Raw genomic sequence first — 24909 nt, 5'->3', positions numbered from 1 at the left:
CCCCAGTACTGCAGACTGGAGCTGGGCCTGCTGCCTGTAGCCTGACATAGCCATCCCCAGTACTGTAGACTGGAGCTGGGCCTGCTGCCTGACATAGCCATCCCCAGTACTGTAGACTGGAGCTGGGCCTGCTGCCTGTAGCCTGACATAGCCATCCCCAGTACTGTAGACTGGAGCTGGGCCTGCTGCCTGTAGCCTGACATAGCCATCCCCAGTACTGTAGACTGGAGCTGGGCCTGCTGCCTGTAGCCTGACATAGCCATCCCCAGTACTGTAGACTGGAGCTGGGCCTGCTGCCTGTAGCCTGACATAGCCATCCCCAGTACTGTAGACTGGAGCTGGGCCTGCTGCCTGTAGCCTGACTGGACTTCACTTGTTGATAAACAGCCTCATGAATGCCAGGGGGGTGCTTCTCTAATGGCACCCTATTGCCTTTATAGTGCACTTCTTCTGGTAACAAGTACTGCTCTGTATAGGGAATAGGGTGCCATTTGGGACAGAGCCAGACAGTTAATGAAATGTCATCAGGTCTTTAGCTGCAGCAAAACTCTTTCAACAAAAATACTTTCCATTTGACCGGCCACATGAAGACACACCACAACTATCCAGCCCTGTTTGTGTTTTACAAGGTAGGGGAATCAAACGTGTGCAATCAAATACGTTTTGATCTTTTCAATCAAAGTGAAGACGTGTGGGTTTCCACTACCCTGCACCCGAACTCCCTCTGAGTCCTCATAATGATAGATGGGTTGCGTCTAGCCAATTAGATAAGTAGGAAGTGAGTGCGTAGTACAGTTCATGTCCTGTATTCTGAATAAATTAAGTCAGGCCTTTATTTGGCTCATTTGGGCAAAACCTGGTCATTACCGTCTCAGACATGGTCACAGACAGTCCTCTGGGTCTGTAGTCTGACGGAGGCTGAATAGCAGCACTAGTTATTAGCATGCCTAACAAATGTTTTATCCCCTAGCCCACTCTGCCCTTGCCTTCTGAATTCATTTAATTAATATGAAAACGGCTTCAATATTCATTTGACGACTTGGAACACTAATTGAATTGAGGTTACAAAAGAGCCTCAGAAAAGAAGGAAACTTCCAGTAATTGGATGTTCCGGGCGTGTTTGAGTTCTGATTCATTTGCCTCCGTCCCTCTTTCTCTCCCTCTCTGTCTCTCTGTAGTGTCTGTGTGTCAGACACTGTGATCTAAGCTGAGATAGGTGGGACCATGGTAGAGGGCATCAGAGCCTGACCTGTCCCTCTCCCTTCGCTACAGCTCAACACACTGATCTCAACAGTCAGGGACCACAGAAACAGAAAGAGAGAGACAGGCCACACTCTGATGCTCCTCAGACCATCTGAGGTCATACGTGTGTTCATCAAACTGAATTTATACCATGAACACACAAGGTACATGTGTTTCTGTGTGAGTGCTGGTGTGACCGAGCTGGGTTCTAACCCGGGTCTCCTGCCTCTGGGAACTAACACAAGCTGCTCCTGGAACCCAATCTGCTAAATTCCACACAGATGAAAGAGCAGCACCAGAGAGGATCTCACTTTAATCTTACAGGGGGGAAATAAAGCAAAACAGTTAAGCGCAAGGGCCTTAAATCTACAGAGAACACTGGAGAGAGCTAATCATTATTATTATTATGAGAGAGAGAGTCCGCCAGTCTGCTCCTCTTGTCCACATGAGTTTTAAAAGTAGATCCCCTCAGACTGTATCTGTGAATGGGTTCCACTAATAGCTTCACAACCATGTTAATTCACTCTGTAATTACAAGGACTAGGGTTTACCATCCCATGTTAGCTTTGATGTACCAGACTGAGTTTGCATATGAAACATTCTGAAGAATCCACTTGTTTGTGGAGATGGGGGAGTGAGGGGAGGAGGAGTGAACGGGAAGGACGGCTGGGTTGTGATTTTTGTTTTGCTCTAACGTTTATCTCTCTCTCTCTGAGCTAGCAAAAGGCTTGCCCCGACTTAGGAGAGGCTGCGGTCCAAAGCAGCTTAACACAGATATACAATACATCAGATGTATGCAGTTTGGCCAGTTTATCTGATAACCTGTTAGTATGGAGTCAGGATTCAGGACAGCAGAGCCACCCACCACATAACTCTCTCTCTCCCATGTTGTCTCTCTCCCCATTCTCTCTCATGTTCTCTCTCTCCCATTCTCTCCCCATGTTCTCCCTCTCCCATTCTCTCTCATGTTCTCTCTCTCCCATTCTCTCCCATGTTCTCCCTCTCCCATTCTCTCTCATGTTCTCTCTCTCCCATTCTCTCCCATGTTCTCTCTCTCCCATTCTCTCTCATGTTCTCTCACTCCCATTCTCTCCCATGTTCTCTCTCATGTTCTCTCTCTCCCATTCTCTCCCATGTTCTCTCTCTCCCATTCTCTCTCATGTTCTCTCTCTCCCATTCTCTCCCATGTTCTCTCTCTCCCATTCTCTCTCATGTTCTCTCTCTCCCATTCTCTCCCATGTTCTCTCTCTCCCATTCTCTCTCATGTTCTCTCACTCCCATTCTCTACCATGTTCTCTCTCATGTTGTCTCATGTTCTCTTTATCTCCATCTCACTGATGGCTCTCCCTGTCACACACACACAGGTTGGAAGAAAGCCACAGCAGTGTAAACATGCTCAGATGAGGACCATATTTATGGTCAGGTGTTTAAAAGCGGTCCCAGCTGTGACTGTCTGCTATTTTAAGCCTCCATCTCTCCAATTTGTCTGCTGCACGGCACGCAACCGACTTTCCCACGTTTGTGTAGCGCTGACAACTGTAGCCAAGCATAGTTCTTCAGTGACTCGCTGAGTCTGACAGTGTTTAATAGCACACAAAGGAAAGCTACGCTGCTTTCTCATTCAACATTTTTACCCATGCAGGCAGGGTCTTTCAGTAAAAGGGGAGTGTGTTGTCTACTAGCCATCTACTGGTAATACTACAGTTCTCTTGGATAGTGTTCTGTGTGGATACTAAGAATAGGACCAGGGAAGAAGAGGGAACCTGGAAATACTAGCCTATTTCTTATTGTATTATGACATCTGTAAAAAAAGAACCACAGTATTGTTGTGGAGAATAGCATGGGGTTGTAGACAGCTGGGGTATTAAGCAATATTACAGCGGATAGAATTATAGGACGAGAGAGGAGCTCAGAGAGGAGCTCAGAGAATTAGGGAAAGTCTCTCCTCCGAGGTACATAACCCTGTTGCCTGGCAACGGGCGGTACTTTGCTGGCAGTGTGGAAGGAGCCGGCGATGTCACAGGAGATTACAATGAAAATGTATTTGCAGCTTCATAAACCCAGTGGAGTAATTACCCCCGCTAGTTGGTTTAGTCATCCAGATCCATTAAACACGGATGCCTTGTCATCACCTTTCCATCCCACTAAAAGAGCGCTCACACAAGGCCACAAGGACCACTGACAACTCAATGACTCACCTTCTAGGCAGCACCTCTCTGGGTTGAGATGGTCAGAGAGAGGGTATTATCAAGAAGGACCAGAGCATTGCCCTGAACTGAAGTAGCGTTGATACAGAGAAGTGGGATCCAGAACCTTTCTCACCCAGAGGATTGGAAAGCGAGAAGCCGGCTTGGGGGTCAGGTTGCTGGCAGGCTGTGTCCATTGCAGCTAAGACCGCCCTCAAGCAAAGTGTGCGTCAGATTCTAATTTGTGCTCTGCCTTAATCCCAAACCTACCTTCCCTCTTTGACCATGCTGTATTTGAAGCTGTGAAGCAATGGAGCCTTGCGTCTCAGTCTCCCAGACTGCATCACTCACCTCACCTGGTGGCCCAGTTCAGGTTGACAGGAGAGACTAGAGACCCTGGCTGCCTTGGTTGGAGAAGCTCCGTCGCTCCAGGCTCCATTGTCAGAGAGATGATACTGAGATCCCCCCTGGCCCTGGCTCCATAACCCCTGTACTGGGTTTTACTCCCTCTCAGCCTCCTGTCCTGCAGTCAGCCCCCTTTGTTCTGCATGCATGCCTGGGCTCAGGCTCTATACACTAAGCTGGAGATCACAGGCAGAAACACTCTCCTTTCTTTCCTGTCAAGTGGGAACCAGTCCTTGGCTGCCTTGTCTCCCCACCTCTTCCTGTTTCTGAGCTGGACTAAGGAGATGTTATCACGTGCAAAAGGCTGGTGTTGTAATAAAGCACCTGCTCCAGATATAAACCACTATAGGGGCAGCACTGTCTCCCTGCTGCTGTTGATTTTCCAACGTAACGTCAGACGTCTACTCTAGTCGAACTCCCGTGAACCAGACCTGGGTTCAAATAGGATTTGTTTTCTTTCAAATACTTTAGCTGAGCTTGATTGAGTTTGCCTGGCGCAATGGGAACCAATAGAATAGTCCCAAAAGTTTTCAGAACCCTGCCCATCTGGCTCAAACAAACACTGAAGTATTTGAAACCAGGTTTGCTGCGGTCCTGCGGTGTAGGAGGCCTCTCTAATGTAACAGTAGGCAGGGGAGGGAACAAACACCTGTTTTCCATTAGCACACAGACATTCCTCTATCTGCCTCCATTTTGTGTGTGCTCCAATGTAGGCTAGCTTTTAAAGCACCAGTGAGTGAATTGTCTGTTCGTTCAGTAGTAACTATGCCTGGCTACATCCTATAGAAATATAACCCCAATGAGTTGTGAAACCTGATCCATTGTGTTTGTAGTGTGTACTTGGTCATTCTGTCTTTGTTTTTTCCCAGATCCCAGCTACTACAGAGAGTTTGTGGTACAGCTCGGCTGAGGGTCAAGAGCTGGTCCATGTTCTTCAGAGACTGAGTCATTCTGCCAGGTGTGTATTCAACAGACTCTCTCCAGTCTCCACTCTGATCCCTCTCTAGAACTCCAGCTTTGTCCTCGGGGCTCTGCTTTGATCCATTCACGTGGGAGGCCAAGGCAGGGTTGTGCGATGAAAGATTCCTTGAGCCCGTTGCGGCTCGAACTGGGGATAGTGGCCCATTGTTGGGCTGCTAGAGGCCTCCCTCCCTTTCTGAAATGGAAAAACAATCCCTTTGAAGTTGCCTAGCCAGGCTTATGAAGCAGAGCTTTGGACAATATTGGGGTTTGGGGCAAAGTGGCGGTGAAATTCCAAACTTCTCTCCATGTGACTGCTGGACTACGTCACCACCTCGCTCACCATGGCAACCAAGGGGAATTTATTTTCTTTTGAGATCCTTAAAGGGGCAATCAGCAATTGCTACATACATTTGAATAGATCTTATGCCTCATGAGCTTTGTTCTAACTGTTCTACACCATCAGAACCCAAAATAAGCATGTTTTACTGTAAAAAAAAAAAAAAAAACACTAGCCTCAACATTTAATTATAATTTTGATGTCAATCCTTGCATCCATGGCTCTGAATTTGAGTGATTACATTTCTCCTGCCTCATCCGCCAGCTTCTTACTGAACCGGGGAGGGGCTTCATCATTTCTCCTGCCTCATCCGCCAGCTTTTTACTGAACCGGGGAGGGGCTTCATCATTTCTCCTGCCTCATCCGCCAGCTTTTTACTGAACCGGGGAGGGGCTTCATCATTTCTCCTGCCTCATCCGCCAGCTTTTTACTGAACCGGGGAGGGGCTTCATCATTTCTCCTGTCTCATCCGCCAGCTTTTTACTGAACCGGGGAGGGGCTTCATCATTTCTCCTGCCTCATCCGCCAGCTTTTTACTGAACCGGGGAGGGGCTTCATCATTTCTCCTGTCTCATCCGTCAGCTTTTTACTGAACCGGGGAGGGGCTTCATCATTTCTCCTGTCTCATCCGTCAGCTTTTTACTGAACCGGGGAGGGGCTTCATCATTTCTCCTGCCTCATCCGCCAGCTTCTTACTGAACCGGGGAGGGGCTTCATCGTTCTACTGCTGATTGCCACTAACAGAATGCTATAGTGTGACCGTCAGGAGGACTGGAGGTGCATAGCTTGTTCAACTCTGTAGAAAGTAGACATAACAGGACTCTACATTATTGGGCAAGACAGTCATAATCTAAGATTTAGTGAATTAGTCACCTACAAGTAGCCAAATTAAAATGTGGCCTTTTGAAGATGGGAGAAATGAGACAGCTTCATCATGGAGACTAATGAGAGCAGTGTTTGAAATTGAATATAGGCTACAAGAAGTATTTATCAAAGCCTAGTTCTTCACAATGGAGGGCTCTGCTGATGGAATTAACAGGATTGAGTTTTACTGGCTCCATGTAATGGTTGTTAGGGAGGAAAACTGAGGTTGAGGAGAAGAGATCATCACATCTGTCCATTGTCCTCATCTCTTCCCAGGTCCCATGCTGATGTTGCTGTGGTTTCACTGGCAGCAGAGATCCTGACAGGGATTGGATTCTAGAATGTTGATTCATCAGCAACACAGGCTTGGCTTCTAGAAGGACCATAATTCACATCAGTGATCAGCAACCGTGTCTCCAGTATACTGTCTTGCTCTATAGCTTTATAATAAAACTGGCATCCATTGTGGTTTTGCTTTCCATTCTAATATCACTTTAGATATTTTTTAAAGGATGTGCAAGTTGAGTACAAACAAAGGACACATTTGCCCCATGTAGCCTAACGACCTGAAAACTAGTCAGTTCCATAAACCACCAAGACAGAGCTGAAATTAAAGTCCATTTTTATTGTTTAGCCATGTCATGACCATGTCTCCAATAAGCACAGCAGGCTACAATAATTAGGGATTCTTTTCACCTCCTTGAACAGCTATCAACTAAAAGACACTTAAAAAAAGAAACTGCTGCCCTCCCCACAGACCCTTTGGAACAGTTGTGACACTACAAACAGTGCACACTTAAAGCAAGAAAATATTTGGACCATTTCCAATTCTTGGTTTTATACAAAAGCTACACAATGTTACACTTGATCAGAATACAATGCAACTGATTATTAGTGTTCTACACCATATCATTTTAATTGGAGCATTACCACTATAACTTAACACTACGAGAGAGACTTAGAATGGATACAAATTACTGCAGAAAAGACAGGTGAGTATAATAACAAGCTATATCAGTACCATTACAGACTGAAGAATCATACAAAATAAAATGTAAAAAAATACAGACCAGGGTTTTAAATTCCATCTTTAGATCCACTCTTCAGCGTCATTTTCTTTGAGTAACCCACTCCAGGAATTCCTTTAACGCAGTTTTAACTCCCACAAAAGACCAGAACAAAGTTTTACTTCCACTCCACGTGTTCCCATAGGAAACTCAGCTTTCAGTAGTGTGTCAGGCACTTTCTGAGATACTAGCCCACTTTCAAAAACCTCCCAGCAACTTCTCCAGCCAAATCACAATGCAGGTTCATTCAGATCAGACGATACACCTGGAGAGGCGGAGAGGAGAGGCACCGGCATTACTATGGGACCACACAGCATGAAGAGAAGCTAGAAGAGCAGAGTTAGAAACTTCAGCCACAGTAGTAGAAGTCCAAGCATGCACCAGCCTGTCACCGCCAAACACAGCCGTGGTGCCTAGTCTTAACACAGCTCCTTACCTAAAAAGTAGTCTATTTACAGGTCAGTATCAAACCAAGCCAACTGATTGCTGTCGCCTGGGGGAAGCCCATCGATCAGGTCTTGGGCGTGGCCCAGGTCGGGCAGCCCGTCAACTGGGTATTCAGGGCCTGGGTGGTGGGCACCCATGTCATGGTCCATCATGGAGTCCATACCCATGGAGTCCTGCCCATATCCCCCAGAGTGGAAGGAGCGATAGCTAGGGTCTGCCAATGGAAGTGATGGAGGGAGCACACACACTTGTTAGAGAGCTTATTAAAACAAGCACCACACAGTAGTAGGATCAAAACAACCAATCATAATCCTCAGCCAATCACAGTACCAAACAAAGCCACTACAAATCCAAACTACTTGGTCTGCAATCTAAAGTGGACTGCTGTGCTGCTGACCAGTTGCAAGCTTTAGCTAGCACACTGGGGCCAAGGGGAGTTAATGTCAGGGGATTGCTGCTGGAGGAGCCCAGGTGCTGGCTGAGAGCTGGGCTGTTATGTGAGCAGCAGTTTGAGAGCTGCACACCAGGACAAGGCACCATGAGACAGTGCTTACCTTCTTGACGGTAGCCCAGGGCATCTCCCTGAGCTCCGATGTCCAGGCCCAGATCTCCTGTCTAGAGAAAGACCAGAGAACACAACATCAGGAACAAGGGTCACATCACTAACAGCCCTGAGGTGTTCTGCCTAGAAGTTCTGTCATGAGCCATTAACACAAGACACTTCCTCAGTAAATACAGGGCTCCTGGCTCCAGATCCAAGCGCATATAATACTATAAAAGAACTTTAAAGTATGACACTTCATGTAATTTGGCATGGCTCCCCAGTGTCTCCCAGGCTGCTTCTCAATTGGCACCTTAATCCCTTTATTGTGCACAACTTTTGACCAAGGCCCATAGGCCGTGTGCCATTTGAGATGCAGCAGACAGAAGTGACTAAACAGCAGCGCACCTCGTTCCAGGTCATAGGCTCCGTCCTGAACAGGGAGCTGGTGAGCTCCACAGACAGACGCTTCTTATAGTCCTGGGGCTTGTCTTCAGACATACGGAACAGAACGGCAGCAGCATAGGTGGCTGAGGAGAGAACACAAACAGGGTTGAGTTGTCTTACTTAACCATCCATAGAAAGTAATGCACCAACGGCTGGCTAGACAGATCCTTCTGGACAGAGGCCTAAACCATAGATATTCTAGAATTCCCATGACTGACATACACCTGCATAGCTCTAGAATGGCAACTATTTTCATTTATTTGTGGGCTAAACAATCATAAGAGTTCTGAGGCGCCAACAGAGATGGTTGTGGACCGAGGCCTGTTAACTCACCCACGCCCTCGTTTCTGGAGTGAAGCAGCTCTGTGAGGGGGGCGGTGGCACCCTCAGCCTCGATGGCCTCCGCTGCCTCCTTGTCCTGGGCCAACTCACACAGAACTCCTGCAGCCACACGCTGAATGTTCTCAATGGGAGAATACAACAGCTGCAGCAACAAGAGAGGAGGAAGGTACAGGAGTTGCAAAAATCAGATTAGTTATAAAAAAATAAAAAAGGGTGGTTCAAATTGGATAGAAAAATATTTAAAATCTGTAGTTGTGGGGAGCAGTAAATGTAAGTTTCTTAGAGGTCTTACCTGGACAAAGAGTGGAATGGTGTTGAGTCCTCTGATGACGATTCTGTTGTGGACGTCTCTAGCCAGGATGTGCAGAGCTCCAGTACAGCCCTCCACAATCTCCTCCATACGAACTCCCTCCTGTGGTGCAGGACAACCGTTAGTTCAGACTACAGAGAGCATTGAGGAAACCTGTGTGCTTATTGGGAGACAGATGCACTGTGTGGAGGTGTATGTTACGCTTGTGTGTCTTACCACAAACTGCTGCTGGGTGCCTCCCATGGAGGTGCGTCTCTGGGTGTCCTGGTGGGCTCTGACCAGCAGCTGCACCAGTCTGGGGATGGCCCCCTGCTCACGCAGAGGGGCATGGTTGGCTGGACACAGAGCCAGGTTACGGATTAGGCCCACAGTGGCCTGGAAGGAAGAGATCACGTTTCATTTCCAAGTCGGGGAACTCAGTCTACAGATGAAAAGGCTCTGCTACTAACTTGATGTGGAAACAAATTGATTGGCCACATCCCATTTTCATAAGTCAAACATTACCTTGATGAGGGGCCAGTGGGAGGGGGGATGCAGCAGCTTGACCACCACAGGCAGGCCGTAGTGAAGCCGCACGGCATTCTGGGCCATCTCAGCATCCTGGTGGCGGCTGGTGAGGTGGCGCAGGGCGCAGATGGCCGGCTCAGTGATGTCCTCGCGGTCTCCGGCACGCAGCACGGTACGGACCAGTGCCTCAATCCCCCCAACCTGACACACCATCATCTTGTTCTTGTAGTTGTTGCAGGTGAGGTTGGACAGGATGCCGGCAGCACACGTCACCACGTTGATGTCATCAGAGCCCAGGAGCTGGACCAGGGTCCCCAGCAGACCTTCCATACCCTCCTGTTAGAGGAAAGGAATACACCGGCATGTCTCATCCAGACCAACACAGCTAACCACCAGACAGCCTTACACTGATCGCTTCTTCTCAGAGAGATGCTTACACTAATTCCTCTTCTTCAGGTGGGTTTAACTCTTTACTTTAATGAGCCTTTAGTAAGTCAGCTGAACTTTAAGGGTGCGATGAGCTGGGCTGTAGATGAAGTGGGCTCTGACTAGCCACAGCTCCAACACAGAAAGGCAGGAAGGACTACTTTTACCTGCATCACATCTACTTCAGCTAAGGTCGTCTTCTCCATGGAAAAAGGCAGGGAGACAGAAAGAGAGCTCTTATGTAGGAAGAATTCAGGAAGGAAAGGTGTAGGAAAGAGGAACAGAGGTGTGCTAGTGGGGGACGGCTCCTCACCTGTTTGGTGGCAGCGTCTGACAGGTTCCTGAGGGTCCACAGGCAGTTCTGGACTAGTCTCTGACTGGGGTCTGTGAGGTGAAGCCCAAGTGCCTGCATACCACCTGGAGAAACACACAGCCTTTAGCCCAGCTCACTGAGTATCAGTGGAGAGCCAACTGAACTAAAGTGAGCAAGATAAGAACCCACTTTGCATGTTAGGTAATAACAGGCAGACTCAATAAAATGGTCCATAAATAAAAGGTAGTACGTACCAGCCTCTACGATGGCAGGCTTGTTGCTGGAGCAGACAGAGAGCACTTTGAGAACTCTACTGGTAGTCCACAACAGCTTTTCATATGTGTAGGTCCTCATGATGTTGACCAAGGCCTGGGGCCCACCGCTGGCCAGGATGATAAGCTGGGAGGGGGTAGCATCAAAGATGTTTAAAATACACCAAGATGGATCACAATCAATGCCTGAATTAAGGGACAGAGCGAAGCATCAAAGTTGTCTACAACCAAGACATCAGTAAATTAAAATCAGTAAGTTCCTTACCTTGCTTTCTTGGTTGCCGTAGGCAAGGATCTGAAGGCAATCTGTTGTGATGGCGAGGAATTTGACGTTTGTCTTGTTGAGCAAGGCCACCATTTTCTGCAGGCCGCCGGCCAGGCGCACGGCCATCTTGGCACCCTCCTGGTGGAGCAGCAGGTTGTGTAGGGTGGTGATGGCGTAGAACAGCACCGAGTCCACTGGGGACCTGAGGAGACAGTTTTAAGTTGGAAGGTACCAAATGCTAACTGAACACACAGGAAGGTAACTGTAGTGACAAACTACATGGCAGAGAAAGTAGCTAAAGAAAAATCAGGGCTGTTTGAGAGGGAACCGTTAGAGCAGCATTTCCCCCAACTCAGTCCCGGGGACCCCAAGAGGGTACGCATTTTGGTTTTTGCCTTAACACGACAGCTGATAAAATAAATCAAAGCTTGACTTGTTGGTTATACAACTCAGCTGTGTAGCGCTAGAGCAACAAAAAAAAAGTCAGTTTGGGAAATACTGAGTTAGAGCAAGACGTTGCACACAATCTAATCTTGACCACATAATGAACAGTTAGTGAGATGCAGGGGGACTTGTAGATCAGTGATTCTGTGCAGTCCACCTTAAAACAACTTCCTTAGAAACTCTCAAGACAGGTCAGGTTACAGTCCAAGGGCTGACCGACATACCCAAGCATTTTGACAAGGGCAGGGATGCCCCCAGACTTGAAGATGGCCAGCAGACCCTCTCTGTGGTGGGACAGGTTGTGCAGGGTGCCGGCGGTGCAGCGGGCTGTCTCCACATCGTTGGTGTTCTGCATGGTGCGCACGATTGCCGACACCATCTGGGGGGAGCGCATGATGGCGTGGCGGCTAGCCTCCTTCTTGGACAGCTGGTGTACCATCACTGCAGCCTTGTTCACCACCACCTGGAGGAATGAAGACAGGAGAAGAGGTCAGGACAGAACTCTATATAACCTAACACCATTAAGTCAGGTGCATTTCCTAGTTGGTTGGGGACCGAAGCGGGCCGGTTGCGGTTAGCTATACGCACCTGGTCCTCGTCGTTGAGTAGTTTGGTCAGCTCAGGGATGGCGCGGGTGGCCAGCTCTGCGTCATCCTGGTAGTTGATGAGGTTCACCACAGCATGCTTCAGCATCTGAGAGGGCTCAGCCAGCCGCTGCACGTTGGTTGGGTGGGCCCCATCAAACTGGGTGGAGGGGAGCTGCATGCCCTCGTCCAGGGTCTCTGGAAACATGGCCGCACGCACCCTCTGGGCTCTGGTCATGGCATACTGCCCATCAATGTCTGGAGAGAGAGGTTAGGTCAGAGCACCTTCTAAGATGGTGGCCAGATTCCTCTGAAGAGGAGTCGGAGCCAAAGCTGAGGTTTGTCAGTAGAATGAAGTACTAACTACTACCCATTGACTTCATACCATGTGACATGTTCAAAATCCCAGTCAAGCATTCCCATGGTATTGTAGTGTCATTTTTTTACCTGACACTTGGTCTTGTGTGAAGGACTGAGAGAAGCCCTGCTCCCACTCGTACAGCACCTGGTTATCCACATCCTCCTCCTCTGGGTTGCCCTTCCCACTCAGGGAGGGGGCGGTGGTGGTAGCCCCTGAGTGGATACCAGAGTCCAGGTATGACTGCTGCTGCCAGTGGCTCACTGCAGCCTTTCGGTCAGGCTCCATGGCCATGTCCAGCTCCATCAGATCAGCTAGACGTTAGAAAACAACCAGCGTTAGGTTACCTGGAGGCAGTTCAACCAGAGAGGAAGACCGTTGAATTAAAACAAATCTGTGCTAGCAATGTTTAAGTTATTCTAAAAAGCTGAATACTTACACTGGGAAGCCATGTTACGTTCAAAAACCACAGCCTGCACAGCTTCCAGATCTGAAAGTAACAGAACAGCAAAGTTCATTCATATAGTCGTTTCCACCTCAGCTCATGCCAAAACAAATAGCACAAAGCAACCTTTTCATTGGACCAGCTAAATTCCAGCGGAAGGAAAAAACAGAATCAGGGTTATATTACCTAGACATCAAATGAACTGCTAACTTAGTGATTCATACATTTAGCCACCAACTTGGCAGCTAAACTAATGGAGGCCAAATCAAAACAGTGGGGAATGGGGGGGTGGGATGTCAAAGACACCAAAAAAAATAAAAAAATAAAGGCAGATTGTCTTCATTTGAGGATTGCTACCAATCTGTTAAGTACAGTCCCTTGGAGTAATAAACAAGAATTCCAAAGAGAGTTCTGTTAGACCCTATATTCTGGGTTCTAGAAGAACAAATCAAGCTTTATTTATACACCACATTTCAGACACCTCAATAAAAGCTGAAATATTTACTACAAACAATATCTTTTAAAATAAGACAAACTGAACTAAAAAAGCACCGTGAGGAAATGTGAAGCCAAAGGATTTTGATAGCACCATAAGTGACAGTGATGTAAAAATATTAAAAACTGCATGTTGCAGCACAACAATCTATGAACCCCTCAACCAATGAATGTAACATGATCCCTCACAGGTCCGATGCAAAACACTAGGGCCATGAGGATACCAGTATCACCATACAAGTATTGTGGCAAGGAAACTAAATATGAAGCAGATTTAATATTTAGGAAAACAGCCATAATGTTGGAAACAAATGTCATCCAAAGTCAGATGTATTTTCCAAGCTATAGCACAATATTTTAATATGTTTTTTTTAAGGACCGAAACTTGTGTCTTATGTATTTGACGCAAACATTTTTATTTTGTGACACTGGTATCCTCCCAGCCCAACAAAACACCTTGCTACAGCATTAGCAGGACACATGGCAGAGATAGCATCACAGCTGTGTTTTAGTTTATACAAGTGTAATGAATTCCACTCAAATTATAGTAATTTCTACCACAGTACCCCCCCCCCCAAAAAAAAAACCAGGATCTCCCAGTATCACCAGACCCTCTGGTGGGCAAATTAAAACCCACATGCAGAGCAGTAGCTACACTGACGGAATGAGATTGGAAGACAGTTAGCGTTGCTCACTAGCCAGTTTGGGTCATTATCAGAACCCAGCAGCAGACAATGAGTCAGTTTAATAAACTGCAGCAAACCAATCAATATCCAAAACCATCCCTGGCAATTCAATCTGATTGCTTCAATTTAAACTAAAGAGCAGTATGAATCACAGAGTTGGAGGCTGCACTTTTCAAAAGGGGCTATGATGGGATACTTGTCCTCATACCCATGTTAAATAGTCACTCACAGTTTGGAGATTATTCAGCACATCTGCTTGCAATGCATGCACTAAAAGGTTAGTAGTCAAAACGGCAGACATCTGTGGTGGAGGGGGTCTGAAAACACTACTATATTGCCCTGGGCTAAAGACACTGGAACCTAATAGGCTGTTTCAAGGGACATGGATTCCTATGGCACCAGAAGATCAACAGTTCGAGGAACATTGTAAATTAATCTAAGGTTGCCTATCTAGGATACAACCAAGCCTACCGACATAATGGTAAACATATGGAAAGCAATTGAGAAATTCAGAGGAGAACATAAGCAAATCTTTAGTTCCCTAACCATTACTATATGTCTGTTTAAAAAGACAACCACCAAGTTAAATGTAGCAACATATCAACGTGGCTGTCAGAGAAACTACCAGAGAAAGCTTGGTAGCTGCTCTATTGTGAGCTGAATTTGAGACCACAATCTCTCCCCTCTCAGAGCAATGTGCACAGTCAGCAGTCACAACTACTAATTCCTGGTCCAGTTTGGCCTACTGTGCATACTACCATGGCCAAATTCTCTTAGAGCCTGTAGCCATTCAATTGCAGCTAAGATTATAACTAACCACCCATCAATAAATATGATTAATGAAAATACATGACAATGTCAAACAAGAACATCTGTCTTCGCAAACAAGTCTTGTTTACTGTATTAGGCTACTACTCGTCATTGCCTGGAGTTAAATCAAAGCAAATAGACTGGAACTCTTGCAACGAATTTAACCGTTTCTCTGAATTTGACTTGGTTTCTTATTAACTGCGCTAGACATGTAACCAATCATGAATCATGCCCTAGCTTTCAGCAGGGCATGAAAAGTACGGCATCAAATTCTAAAACCTCAATTTCATTCTCAGAAACAATGAATTCAGAGGTATGTGCCATACCTTGCTCAAGACCGAAGTTTCGATAACTTACTGTGATTTAGCAAGCCACCAACCCTCCAGGAAAGTATGAAAATGTTAGTGGGTAGATGAATCACGGCAAAGTCCGTGGCAACGGTATTGTATTGTCAATATTTTGTAGCCTAACAAACAATAAGATACACGTTACAATGTCCAAGGCAAAGACATCATGCACGTTTCTTCCAAATATCAAGTCACCTCCACGGTGAAAATATTATTTGCAGGCGTGAGATGATCCCGATTAAAAACAACGTTGGGTTCTTTATGGGGTATTTCCGGAGTAGTTCCGCTGTGTTTCCCTAGAAATTGGTGGCAAGAGCAGAAAAATCTTCCACCATCGAGCTAGCTCCCCACCCCCACATTACAACCAAGTCCACTTCAGTCTGCCCGAATTTCCGATGAGCAACAACGACTCAAATTTCAGTCAAGCTCCTCCTCAACATCCTCTCAAATCACAACGGCTAAGGAATTTGTCGGTCTTTGTTTAAATTGACGACCAGTAAAAGTTTTACCCAGTTCCTAAAACAAAACTTGCTTTGACTGCAATATCACGTTTGACGAAATTAAACAATATTTTGTTGACTTTGATAATGTCAGCTAACATCCACTTAGTTACAATTGGCATCTTACATTGAAATTACGTTACTTACAATAAAATCAGTTGATGAATTTAAAGTTACTGTTGGACGTGGGATAGTGTTTGCGCTATTGCCATCCATTTCGACGTAGCTAGTGACACTAGCAAAAATGGAACCTTTTACTATTATCTAGTTAGCCAGACAACGTTAGCTGCTTGATTGAAAAATGTTCTCTCCCTCATTAGTCTTAACTAGCTTGCTAACGTTACTTAAATGTCTTCCAGTTCAAGCCAATTGAAAAGTAACAGGGCAAAACGTTCCAGTCAGCTGTATCAATAGTTGCTAACTAGACAGTTGTTTCTCACGACCACTAACATGAGTCAGAGCGCCGGAATGTTGACCTAGCTAGCAAATCACCTCGTTTACGGCAGCTAGCAAACGCTAGCTAGCGGGGAGTGTCCGGGCCATGGCGCAGCCTGCTACCACCATGGCTAGCTGGCTAAAAATGAATTAAATGAGTTTGATAAAACTGTATTTGTGAATTCCAATCAATTCTGTACGACTCCAGTTGTCGTGATCACGATGCGCTGATAATCAGATTGCTTGCCACCGCCTTTGGACTGCGGAAAACATTTGCCTACAAACTAGCTAACTTAGCTAGCTACCAACCAAATACAACGCAATACATCGATGTCAAATCCAAATAAAAAAATATATAAAAAATGAACGAAGATGCCTACCCTTGTCAAAAGCCACAAATCGGTCTCCTCGCGTTTAGGTGGATAAAGCCAACGCCTCGTGGGGAGAAAAATAAATAAAAATACGTTAAAATTACAATCACCAGCGAGTCCTTCGACTACCCCCTCAGCAGTCAAGGAACAACTTGGCTACTGCTGTTGAATCATTGGATTTAAGATGGCGTCGCACTGTAATAGACCGAATTACAATTATGTGGCAACTCTATCCTTCCGCATGTAGGAATAAAATAGATACCATATCATGGTCTTTATCAAATTATCAAAGTGAAGTCCGTTATATATATATGTATATTAGAAATAATCTTAAAACAACTTCATACAACTATAATGTGTTGTATTTCATAAAAGGAAAGAACAAATCCTGATCATAAAATCGGCGTATGAATCCAGATGGTATGAAGTTCCGGCAGTGTACCTTTTCCATAAATTAGGATGAAGACCAGGAATGCATCTATGGATTGGACTGCAAAATTCTTCAATGGACATCACATCATTTTCCAAAAATTGCAGTACTTCTGTACGGAATCTTAAAACGGACAGCTTATTGTTTCAACTGAATTTACTAAGAGACATTCACAATGTTATAAAACGTTCTCAGAGGCATTTAGTTCTACTGCATATCTGAAAATAGCTTATCTCTAGCCTAGGCACTGCTCAGAATATACTAAGGGTATTTGGAATGTAGTGTGTGTAGGAACTGTTTATTTTTTTCAAAACGATTCTGCTGATTCCATATAATGTTGCAACAGTCATGACTCAAGATACATGATGGTTTTATGATCACCTTGATTTCCTTTCTATATTTTCCATAACATTGTGTCATATTTATCTAGTACTGAATACTTTATCATACAAATCAAATTGTATTGGTCACATACACATGGTTAACAGATCATGCGAGTGTAGCGAAATGCTTGTCCTTCTAGTTCCGACAGTGCAGTAATACCTAACAACTACCTAATACACACAAATCTAAAGGGGTGAATGAGAATGTGTACATAGAAATATATGGATGAGCGATGGCTGAGTGGCATAGTCAAGGTGCTATAGATGGTATAAAATACAGTATATACATATTATATGATTAATGTAAGATATGTAAACATTATTAAAGTGGCATTATTTAATGTGGCATTGTTTAAAGTGACTAGTGATCCATTTATTAAAGTGGCCAGTGATTGGGTCTCAATGTAGGCAGCAGCCTTTCTGAGTTAGGGATTGCTGTTTAGCAGTCTGATGGCCTTGAGATAGATTTAGTATACCTGAATATCCCTTTGTGAATAACATCCTAGAAGATTAATATTCCCCACAAGGAAGCTGCAATCAGAAAAAAATATGGCAGTGCAATAAATACTTAACAAAAATATAAACACAACCATTTAAAAGATTTTACTGAGTTACAGTTTATAGAAGGAAATTAGTCAATTAAAATAAATAAATTATGCCCTAATCTATGGATTTCACATGACTGGGCAGGGGCATAGCCATGGGTGGGCCTGGGAGGGCATAGGTGGCCTTTTATTGTCCTCAGCACAAGGTGCACCTGTGTCATGATCATGCCGTTAAATCAGCTTCTTGATATGTCACACCTGTCAGGTAGATGGATTATTTTGGAAAACGATAAATGCTCACTAACAGGGATGAGAACAAATTTGTGCACAACGTTTGAGAGAAATACGTTTTTTGTGCGTAGGGAACATTTCTAGGATCTTCTATTTCAGCTCATGAAAAATGGGTTTAATCTTGGATGTTTTACAGGGTTGGTGTCAATTCCATTTCAATGCAATCAATTCAAGTCTAATGTAAAAATAAAATTAAAACAGAGACTCATCTGAAATGATAAAAAAAAATGGACAATAAAATAAATAAATTAGATTCACACAAGGAATGAGTTGTTAATTGCATGAGAATCTAAAAGTATGTACAGTAACAACTATACTCTCCGCAAAATATGGCCATCAAGGCACTGCAGTAGACTTTCTTACCTAAACTTTCATGGTCAGGAGGATTCCTGTCCAAAAATAAAGCAGGGTCTCAGTTGCCTGGGAGCAGAGGTTTGCCAAATGTGACCCCAAATGTTGGGCCTTTGTCAGTACTTTATTAAGTGTAGTACTCACCTGACCAAAAAAAACTCTCTTATAGATAACCTTCAGGTGACATTATTATATGGACACAGAGATTCGTTTCACATCTTTATTTACAATATTGTTTTTAAGGGAATTGTATTGGCAGGAATATATAATGAACACTAGGCCTAGATGTGACGTGCCAACGATCGTTTATACAAAAATATTACTAGAATTACATCAGTGATAAATTACATTTGTTCCCCAAAAAATCCTGTAGATCTGTTTTGACCTCAATACGTTCTGATGAACAGTCAGGGTGTAAACATTAAGACATTATATTCAGTATCCAAGTCAATATGCAAGGTTTGAATGGATAACAGTACATTATTGTAAATGTAGATTCCAAGGCAAAACAATTATATTGAAGGCCCAATGCAGCCATTTTTAAATCAATATCAAATCATTTCTGGGTAACAATTAAGTACCTTATTGTAATAGATTTCCATTCAAATGGACCAAAACAGCTTTTTAGCAAAAAAACTATTTCTCAAGCTAGAATTTTGCTAGGACTGTCTGTGAGTGGTCTGAGTGGGGAGGGTAAAACAAAAAACTAATGAGGGAGAGAACTGTTACTGTGAAACCCACTGATAAATCATAAATAGACAAAGTGCATAAAGTATATTTCAATTACTATGATAATAAGTGCATAACACATAGATTTTCAGATCCACAATAGGAATCTTCAGAAATGTATATATTTCTGAAAACAGTAGCTCTTCGAGAGAAAAAAAAAGAAGGTGCATACTATGATTATTGATCAAATTATCCAATGACAAAAGAGGCATTGTCAAGCCATCAACTGGTTCTATATGGTTTGTGGGTGTTACTTTGACAAAACACTCATAATGGAGGATAGAATTTCAGAGAAATACCACTGACACTAGTCTGATTTGAATTGTTTGTGTTGAAAACTAAGGTGATGATGTGGGAAAATATTCAGAGTGTAATCTGTGTAATAAAAAATATACAGTAACATAATAATACTTGTTGGGCAAGATTCAATCATGACCATGTTGCATATTGTGAGAAACGTGCACTATGGGAAAAAATATAACTATTGTTCCTGCACCCTTTCATTTTGTTAAAATTATCTATATTTGTATTACCAGATTATCAGGAGTACTTGAAATGTGCTTTTCAATACTACATGAATACTGAGATATTTCATTTGAATCCCTTCCCACAATAGTTAGATTGTCATTACAGTACATTGGTATAAATCACATGCTCACATGCTCACACACACACACACACACACACACACACACACACACACACACACACACACACACACAACACACACACACACACACACACACACACACACACACACACACACACACACACACACACACACACACACACACACACACACACACACACACAGACACACACGCGCGCACACACACACACACACACACACACACACACACACACAGTGCAGATTCATCAGGCCTTTTGCGTGCACACATTCTCCCCTCTGAAGGAAAGAGTCTAGGCACCAAAAATAAACATAGAGACAAGGATTACATGTGCAAAGCCTATTCTCTCCCAATGGGTTCACGTGTACTGGGGAAGTCACAGGTCTCAGTCACTGCCAGGAGGGCTTACGAAAGGCTGGGGTTACTCATCAAGCTCTGTTGTGATTGGTTACATTAGGCTGTGTGTGTTTGTCTGTGAGAAAGTGAGAGAGAGCAAGAGAGCGAGAGGAACAGCACCCGGATGCAAGAGAAAGAACTTGGTCCCTTGGGAAGCTGCTGGAATTGATGCTATATGCTGAGGGGAGGGTCTCTTTTCTTCCCCTGTGAAAGCAGGGGGCACTTTAAACCCACTTGTGTGCACATAGGATTGTGTCCTCTGACCTCTACTCAGCCAAAGGGCCTGATCCTACATCCTTGCAGAGACAATAGTAGTAGGTGCAAGGCAAGGTGAGCCACCAGGGCCCTGGGTTCCTCTGTAACATGTAGACATGAGGGGGATACAATACATTTCTACCTCAAATTAAAAATCGAATTACATTTTGTTTGTCACATTTGCCGAATACAACAGGTGTAGACCTTACAATGAATTTCTTACTTACTAGCCCTTAACCAACAATGCAGTTTTAAGAAAAATAAGTGTTAAGAAAGTATTTACTAAAATAAACTGAAGTAAAAATTAAAGAAATACCTGTCCTTACTCCTATAATGTTGAAATAAGTATTCACATTCAACAAATACAGCAAATTTCATAACAATCCACCAGGGCCCTGGGGCCCTCTGTTCACAGTGGTAATAGACAGACATAGGGAGGGCACTGGCAGTAACTATTGTACACCTCTGCCTGTGCAGTTGCAGGGTTGAAATATAAGGGGATTCTACCTCCTAGTTGAGAACAATGGGTCAAGCACAACAAATACAGCATCTAACATTACAATCCATTAATGTCTTCGTTCTACTGCATTGCCGACCTACAATTCCAATTCCAATTCCATCCAAAACATAGTTTCCAATAAAATAAAATAAATACTGCCAGCAATGGGTAGTTACTGTTTATCATAGTATGAAGTTCCTATGTGTTAAATAATTCAATGTATAAATCTTTAATAGAGGTGAGAATCAGTGGAAAGGTCGTTGGAGCAACTTGCCAGGAACCCCTCAGTGACATCTACAAAAAAAGAGTGAGAAAGAAGGGGGAACAAATAGCCTTTGACTTAACACACTGAATGACTAGCATAGCCCCCTACCCTCCAGGCACAGCTATACAGCTCTCCCATATAAACCTAAGCAGCTTCTAGTTTGGTGCCAACGTCTATCAAACTGCTCAACTCTTGAAGTATTTATTTATTTGTATTGTAAATATGCATATATTTATATATATATAACTGACTTGCCATGATAAATAAAGTTAAAAAATAAAATAAAATAAAAATAAAAATATATAGCCTGTGATTGCATATAACGCTTCCAATCCTTTATACTGTACATGTTCTGTGTGCTATGTTGTTATGTCTTGTATGTAGCAATCCGTCACTACACATGATGTTCCCTCTCAGGAAATAAAAGTCATTTTGAATTTGACTTTGAGTAATAAGATTTATATAGGGCCTCCAATGTCATAAAGTAGAGTACCTAAGAGCAGTGTGTCTTTATGAAATATAGAAATATTTACACTACCTACTATATGTGTACGTCATTACACTCACGCTACAATTAATGACATAAACCACCCAGTTACTCAACCCTGCACCTTAGAGGCTGCTGCTCTATGTACATAGACATGGAATCACGGCTCACTTTAATAATGGAACACTAGTCACTTAATAATAGTCCTGTTAGTAATGTTTATATACTACTTAATAATAGTCATGTTAGTAATGTTTATATACTACTTAATAATAGTCATGTTAGTAATGTTTATATACTACTTAATAATAGTAATGTTAGTAATGTTTATATACTACTTAATAATAGTAATGTTAGTAATGTTTATATACTACTTAATAATAGTCATGTTAGTAATGTTTATGTACTACTTAATAATAGTCATGTTAGTAATGTTTATATACTACTTAATAATAGTAATGTTAGTAATGTTTATGTACTATTTAATAATAGTAATGTTAGTAATGTTTATATACTACTTAATAATAGTCATGTTAATAATGTTTATATACTACTTAATAATAGTCATGTTAATAATGTTTATATACTACTTAATAATAGTCATGTTAGTAATGTTTATATACTACTTAATAATAGTAATGTTAGTAATGTTTATATACTACTTAATAATACTAATGTTAGTAATGTTTATATACTACTTAATAATAGTAATGTTAATAATGTTTATATACTACTTAATAATAGTCATGTTAATAATGTTTATATACTACTTAATAATAGTCATGTTAGTAATGTTTATATACTGCTTTACTCGTCTCATAAGTATATACTGTATGCTATTCTACTGTATTTTAGTCTATGCCACTCTGACATTGCTCGTTTAAGTATTTATATATTTCTTCATTCCATTCTTTTACTTTTAGATTTGATGTATTGTTGCATTGAGCTATAGCTAGTCACTACTAGATACTACTGCACTGTTGTAGTTAGGTACACAAGCATTTCACTACACCCGCAATAACATCTGCTAAGTATGTGCATGTGACCCATAAAATTAGATTTGATTTAAATGATAGAGCTATGTTCAGGAAATACATGTTATTTTTGACTTCCTACTTCAGGAGACAGAAATACTGAGGTCTCAGTTGAATGGAACCGGTGTAGTTCTTTTTCCCCATGGTCAAATAAAAACACAGAATGGTTTAGAGTGACTAGCTCTACCTCCTCTCACTCCTCTGAGGAGCATTGACACAAATACCGCTAAAATATGTAGGGGGAAATAGTTAAGTAGATATTTGATTAAACATACTATCGCTGTGATTTAGTCTATTGTTTTAAATCTGATGAAAATAAAATGATTTCAACAACAGTATTAGCAAGCCATAAATGCCATGTAACTGCCTGTACCTACAGTATACACCTGTCGCTGTTAATAAATAAGTAATATTCACTTGTACTATATAATTCTACCTGTGTAAGTATAAATACAAGCAACATATTCAAGGTCATCAACATAATATCAAATATCAAATCAAATAGGATGTAATTCTTCTGACTAGCCAACCTTTTTCAGAGTTGGTGTTTTACTATACTGCTAGCGCACAGTGTCACATCTGACAACTCAGATGCAAAAGTCTCTACAAATATCCTTTCTTTGTAAAGCTGCTTAGACAACAATGTCAGACTAGCCGACGGACCCTTTTGTGTATTGAACCTCATTGTTAGGCTCAACACCACGGCTTAAAGTGTTGGTCATCCATCCCTACAACATGAGTCTGTTCTGTTGTTGGACCGACTGACGCCCTGCAAAGACTCAATAACAAACACATTTGTGCACAAATATCTTAACCTGTGAAGAATTACATTTTCATGAGATGAGAGATAGTTCATCACACCAGCCTCAACTCTACAGTATGTACCAGAATACTATAAAGATATTAATAACTGTAGGTATTCTTAGAAATGGAAATGCAATGAAACGGCCATGTTGCTCTGCCTTTATCGCATTAGATCAACCCTGAAGCAGCCATGTTGCTCTGTCTTTATCACATTAGATTAACCCTGAAACGGCCATGTTGCTCTGTCTTTATCACATTAGATAAACCCTGAAACGGTCATGTTGCTCTGTCTTTATCACATTAGATCAACCCTGAAACGGCCATGTTGCTCTGTCTTTATCACATTAGATCAACCCTGAAACGGCCATGTTGCTCTGTCTTTATCACATTAGATCAACCCTGAAACGACCATGTTGCTCTGTCTTTATCACATTAGATCAACCCTGAAACGACCATGTTGCTCTGTCTTTATCACATTAGATCAACCCTGAAACGGCCATGTTGCTCTGTCTTTATCACATTAGATCAACCCTGAAACGACCATGTTGCTCTGTCTTTATCACATTAGATCAACCCTGAAACGACCATGTTGCTCTGTCTTTATCACATTAGATGAACCCTGAAACGGCCATGTTGCTCTGTCTTTATCACATTAGATCAACCCTGAAAATAGAAAGAAAAAGCATAACAAATGTACCTGTTATAGACAAAGATATCTAACATTAATCTTTCGATCCATTATCAGAATGAAAGAGGATAAATGTTAAGATAACAAAAATGTAAATATATATCTGTGTGTAAAATAACAACTATTAATTTGTAGTATTTTACTGTGTAGACTTTGACTTTTTAGATCAAATATATTAGTTAAATGGCACTCAAACTACCATATTTCAATGATTCCATTAATGCAAGGTTAAGGAGTGGAAAGTAATATGGTCTGCTGCTGAAATTGATGATCTTTTCAGTATTGACATGAATTAACATTGCAGAATTTGCAATGCAAGACATTTCTTCTACAGGTCACTCTGTCCAACATATTATTATGACAACAAAATATAATAAGAAATAAACAATTGATAAATAAAGGGATTCAATCGAACACGCTTTGCATCATTCAGTCAGTAGCTCTTTTTCCCATTGTGAAATAAAAATCACAATGATTTTGGTTGCTGTAAAAACCTATCACCAGGTCACAGTATATATGATTCTCTATTTCAGATAAATGAGTGTAGATACGGCTAATAGTATAGAAACAGACTATGTGTACGCATTGCAATGGTGAGTTTCATTGAATTCCAGCTGTGGTAAAATGTAAAGTATATTACATTTTGTAATTGTGGCGTATTGAAAGAGGATACATTTTCATATCTCCTAAAAGCAAATTCTAAGTGTATTCCCT

General features: G+C 42.6%; 2 protein-coding genes across 6 annotated transcripts in view; one reads left to right on the top strand and one right to left on the bottom strand.

The window, feature by feature from the left end:
- LOC106595924 (serine/threonine-protein kinase ULK4) overlaps positions 1-6677 on the top strand; it is a 323274-nt gene extending 316597 nt beyond the window's left edge. Inside the window, exons 36-37 of the mRNA XM_082959959.1 lie at positions 4703-4791; positions 6274-6677. Coding sequence (XP_082816085.1) covers positions 4703-4791; positions 6274-6337 — 153 coding nt within the window. The 3' untranslated portion in view covers positions 6338-6677. The remainder of the gene's footprint in view (positions 1-4702; positions 4792-6273) is intronic.
- The window catches only part of ctnnb1 (catenin (cadherin-associated protein), beta 1), a 32539-nt gene continuing 14232 nt past the window's right edge, over positions 6603-24909 (bottom strand). For 2 of the 5 annotated variants that reach the window (XM_045696240.2, XM_045696243.2), the window contains exons 2-17: positions 12760-12810; positions 12410-12634; positions 11967-12220; positions 11603-11841; positions 10935-11136; positions 10652-10796; positions 10398-10501; positions 10252-10281; positions 9656-9994; positions 9368-9526; positions 9134-9253; positions 8833-8983; positions 8461-8582; positions 8066-8126; positions 7501-7725; positions 6603-7329 (exon numbers count right to left, since the gene is read on the bottom strand). In XM_045696240.2, the coding sequence (XP_045552196.1) occupies positions 7517-7725; positions 8066-8126; positions 8461-8582; positions 8833-8983; positions 9134-9253; positions 9368-9526; positions 9656-9994; positions 10252-10281; positions 10398-10501; positions 10652-10796; positions 10935-11136; positions 11603-11841; positions 11967-12220; positions 12410-12634; positions 12760-12772 (2373 nt within the window). In that variant the 5' untranslated portion in view covers positions 12773-12810 and the 3' untranslated portion in view covers positions 6603-7329; positions 7501-7516. 5 annotated transcript variants of the gene reach the window in all.

This window comes from Salmo salar, chromosome 02 (assembly GCF_965601325.2).
Source record: "Salmo salar chromosome 02, fSalSal1, whole genome shotgun sequence".
Classification (NCBI taxonomy): Eukaryota; Metazoa; Chordata; class Actinopteri; order Salmoniformes; family Salmonidae; genus Salmo; species Salmo salar.
Note: the sequence above shows the minus strand (reverse complement) of the source record. Positions and strands in the feature narration are given on the sequence as shown.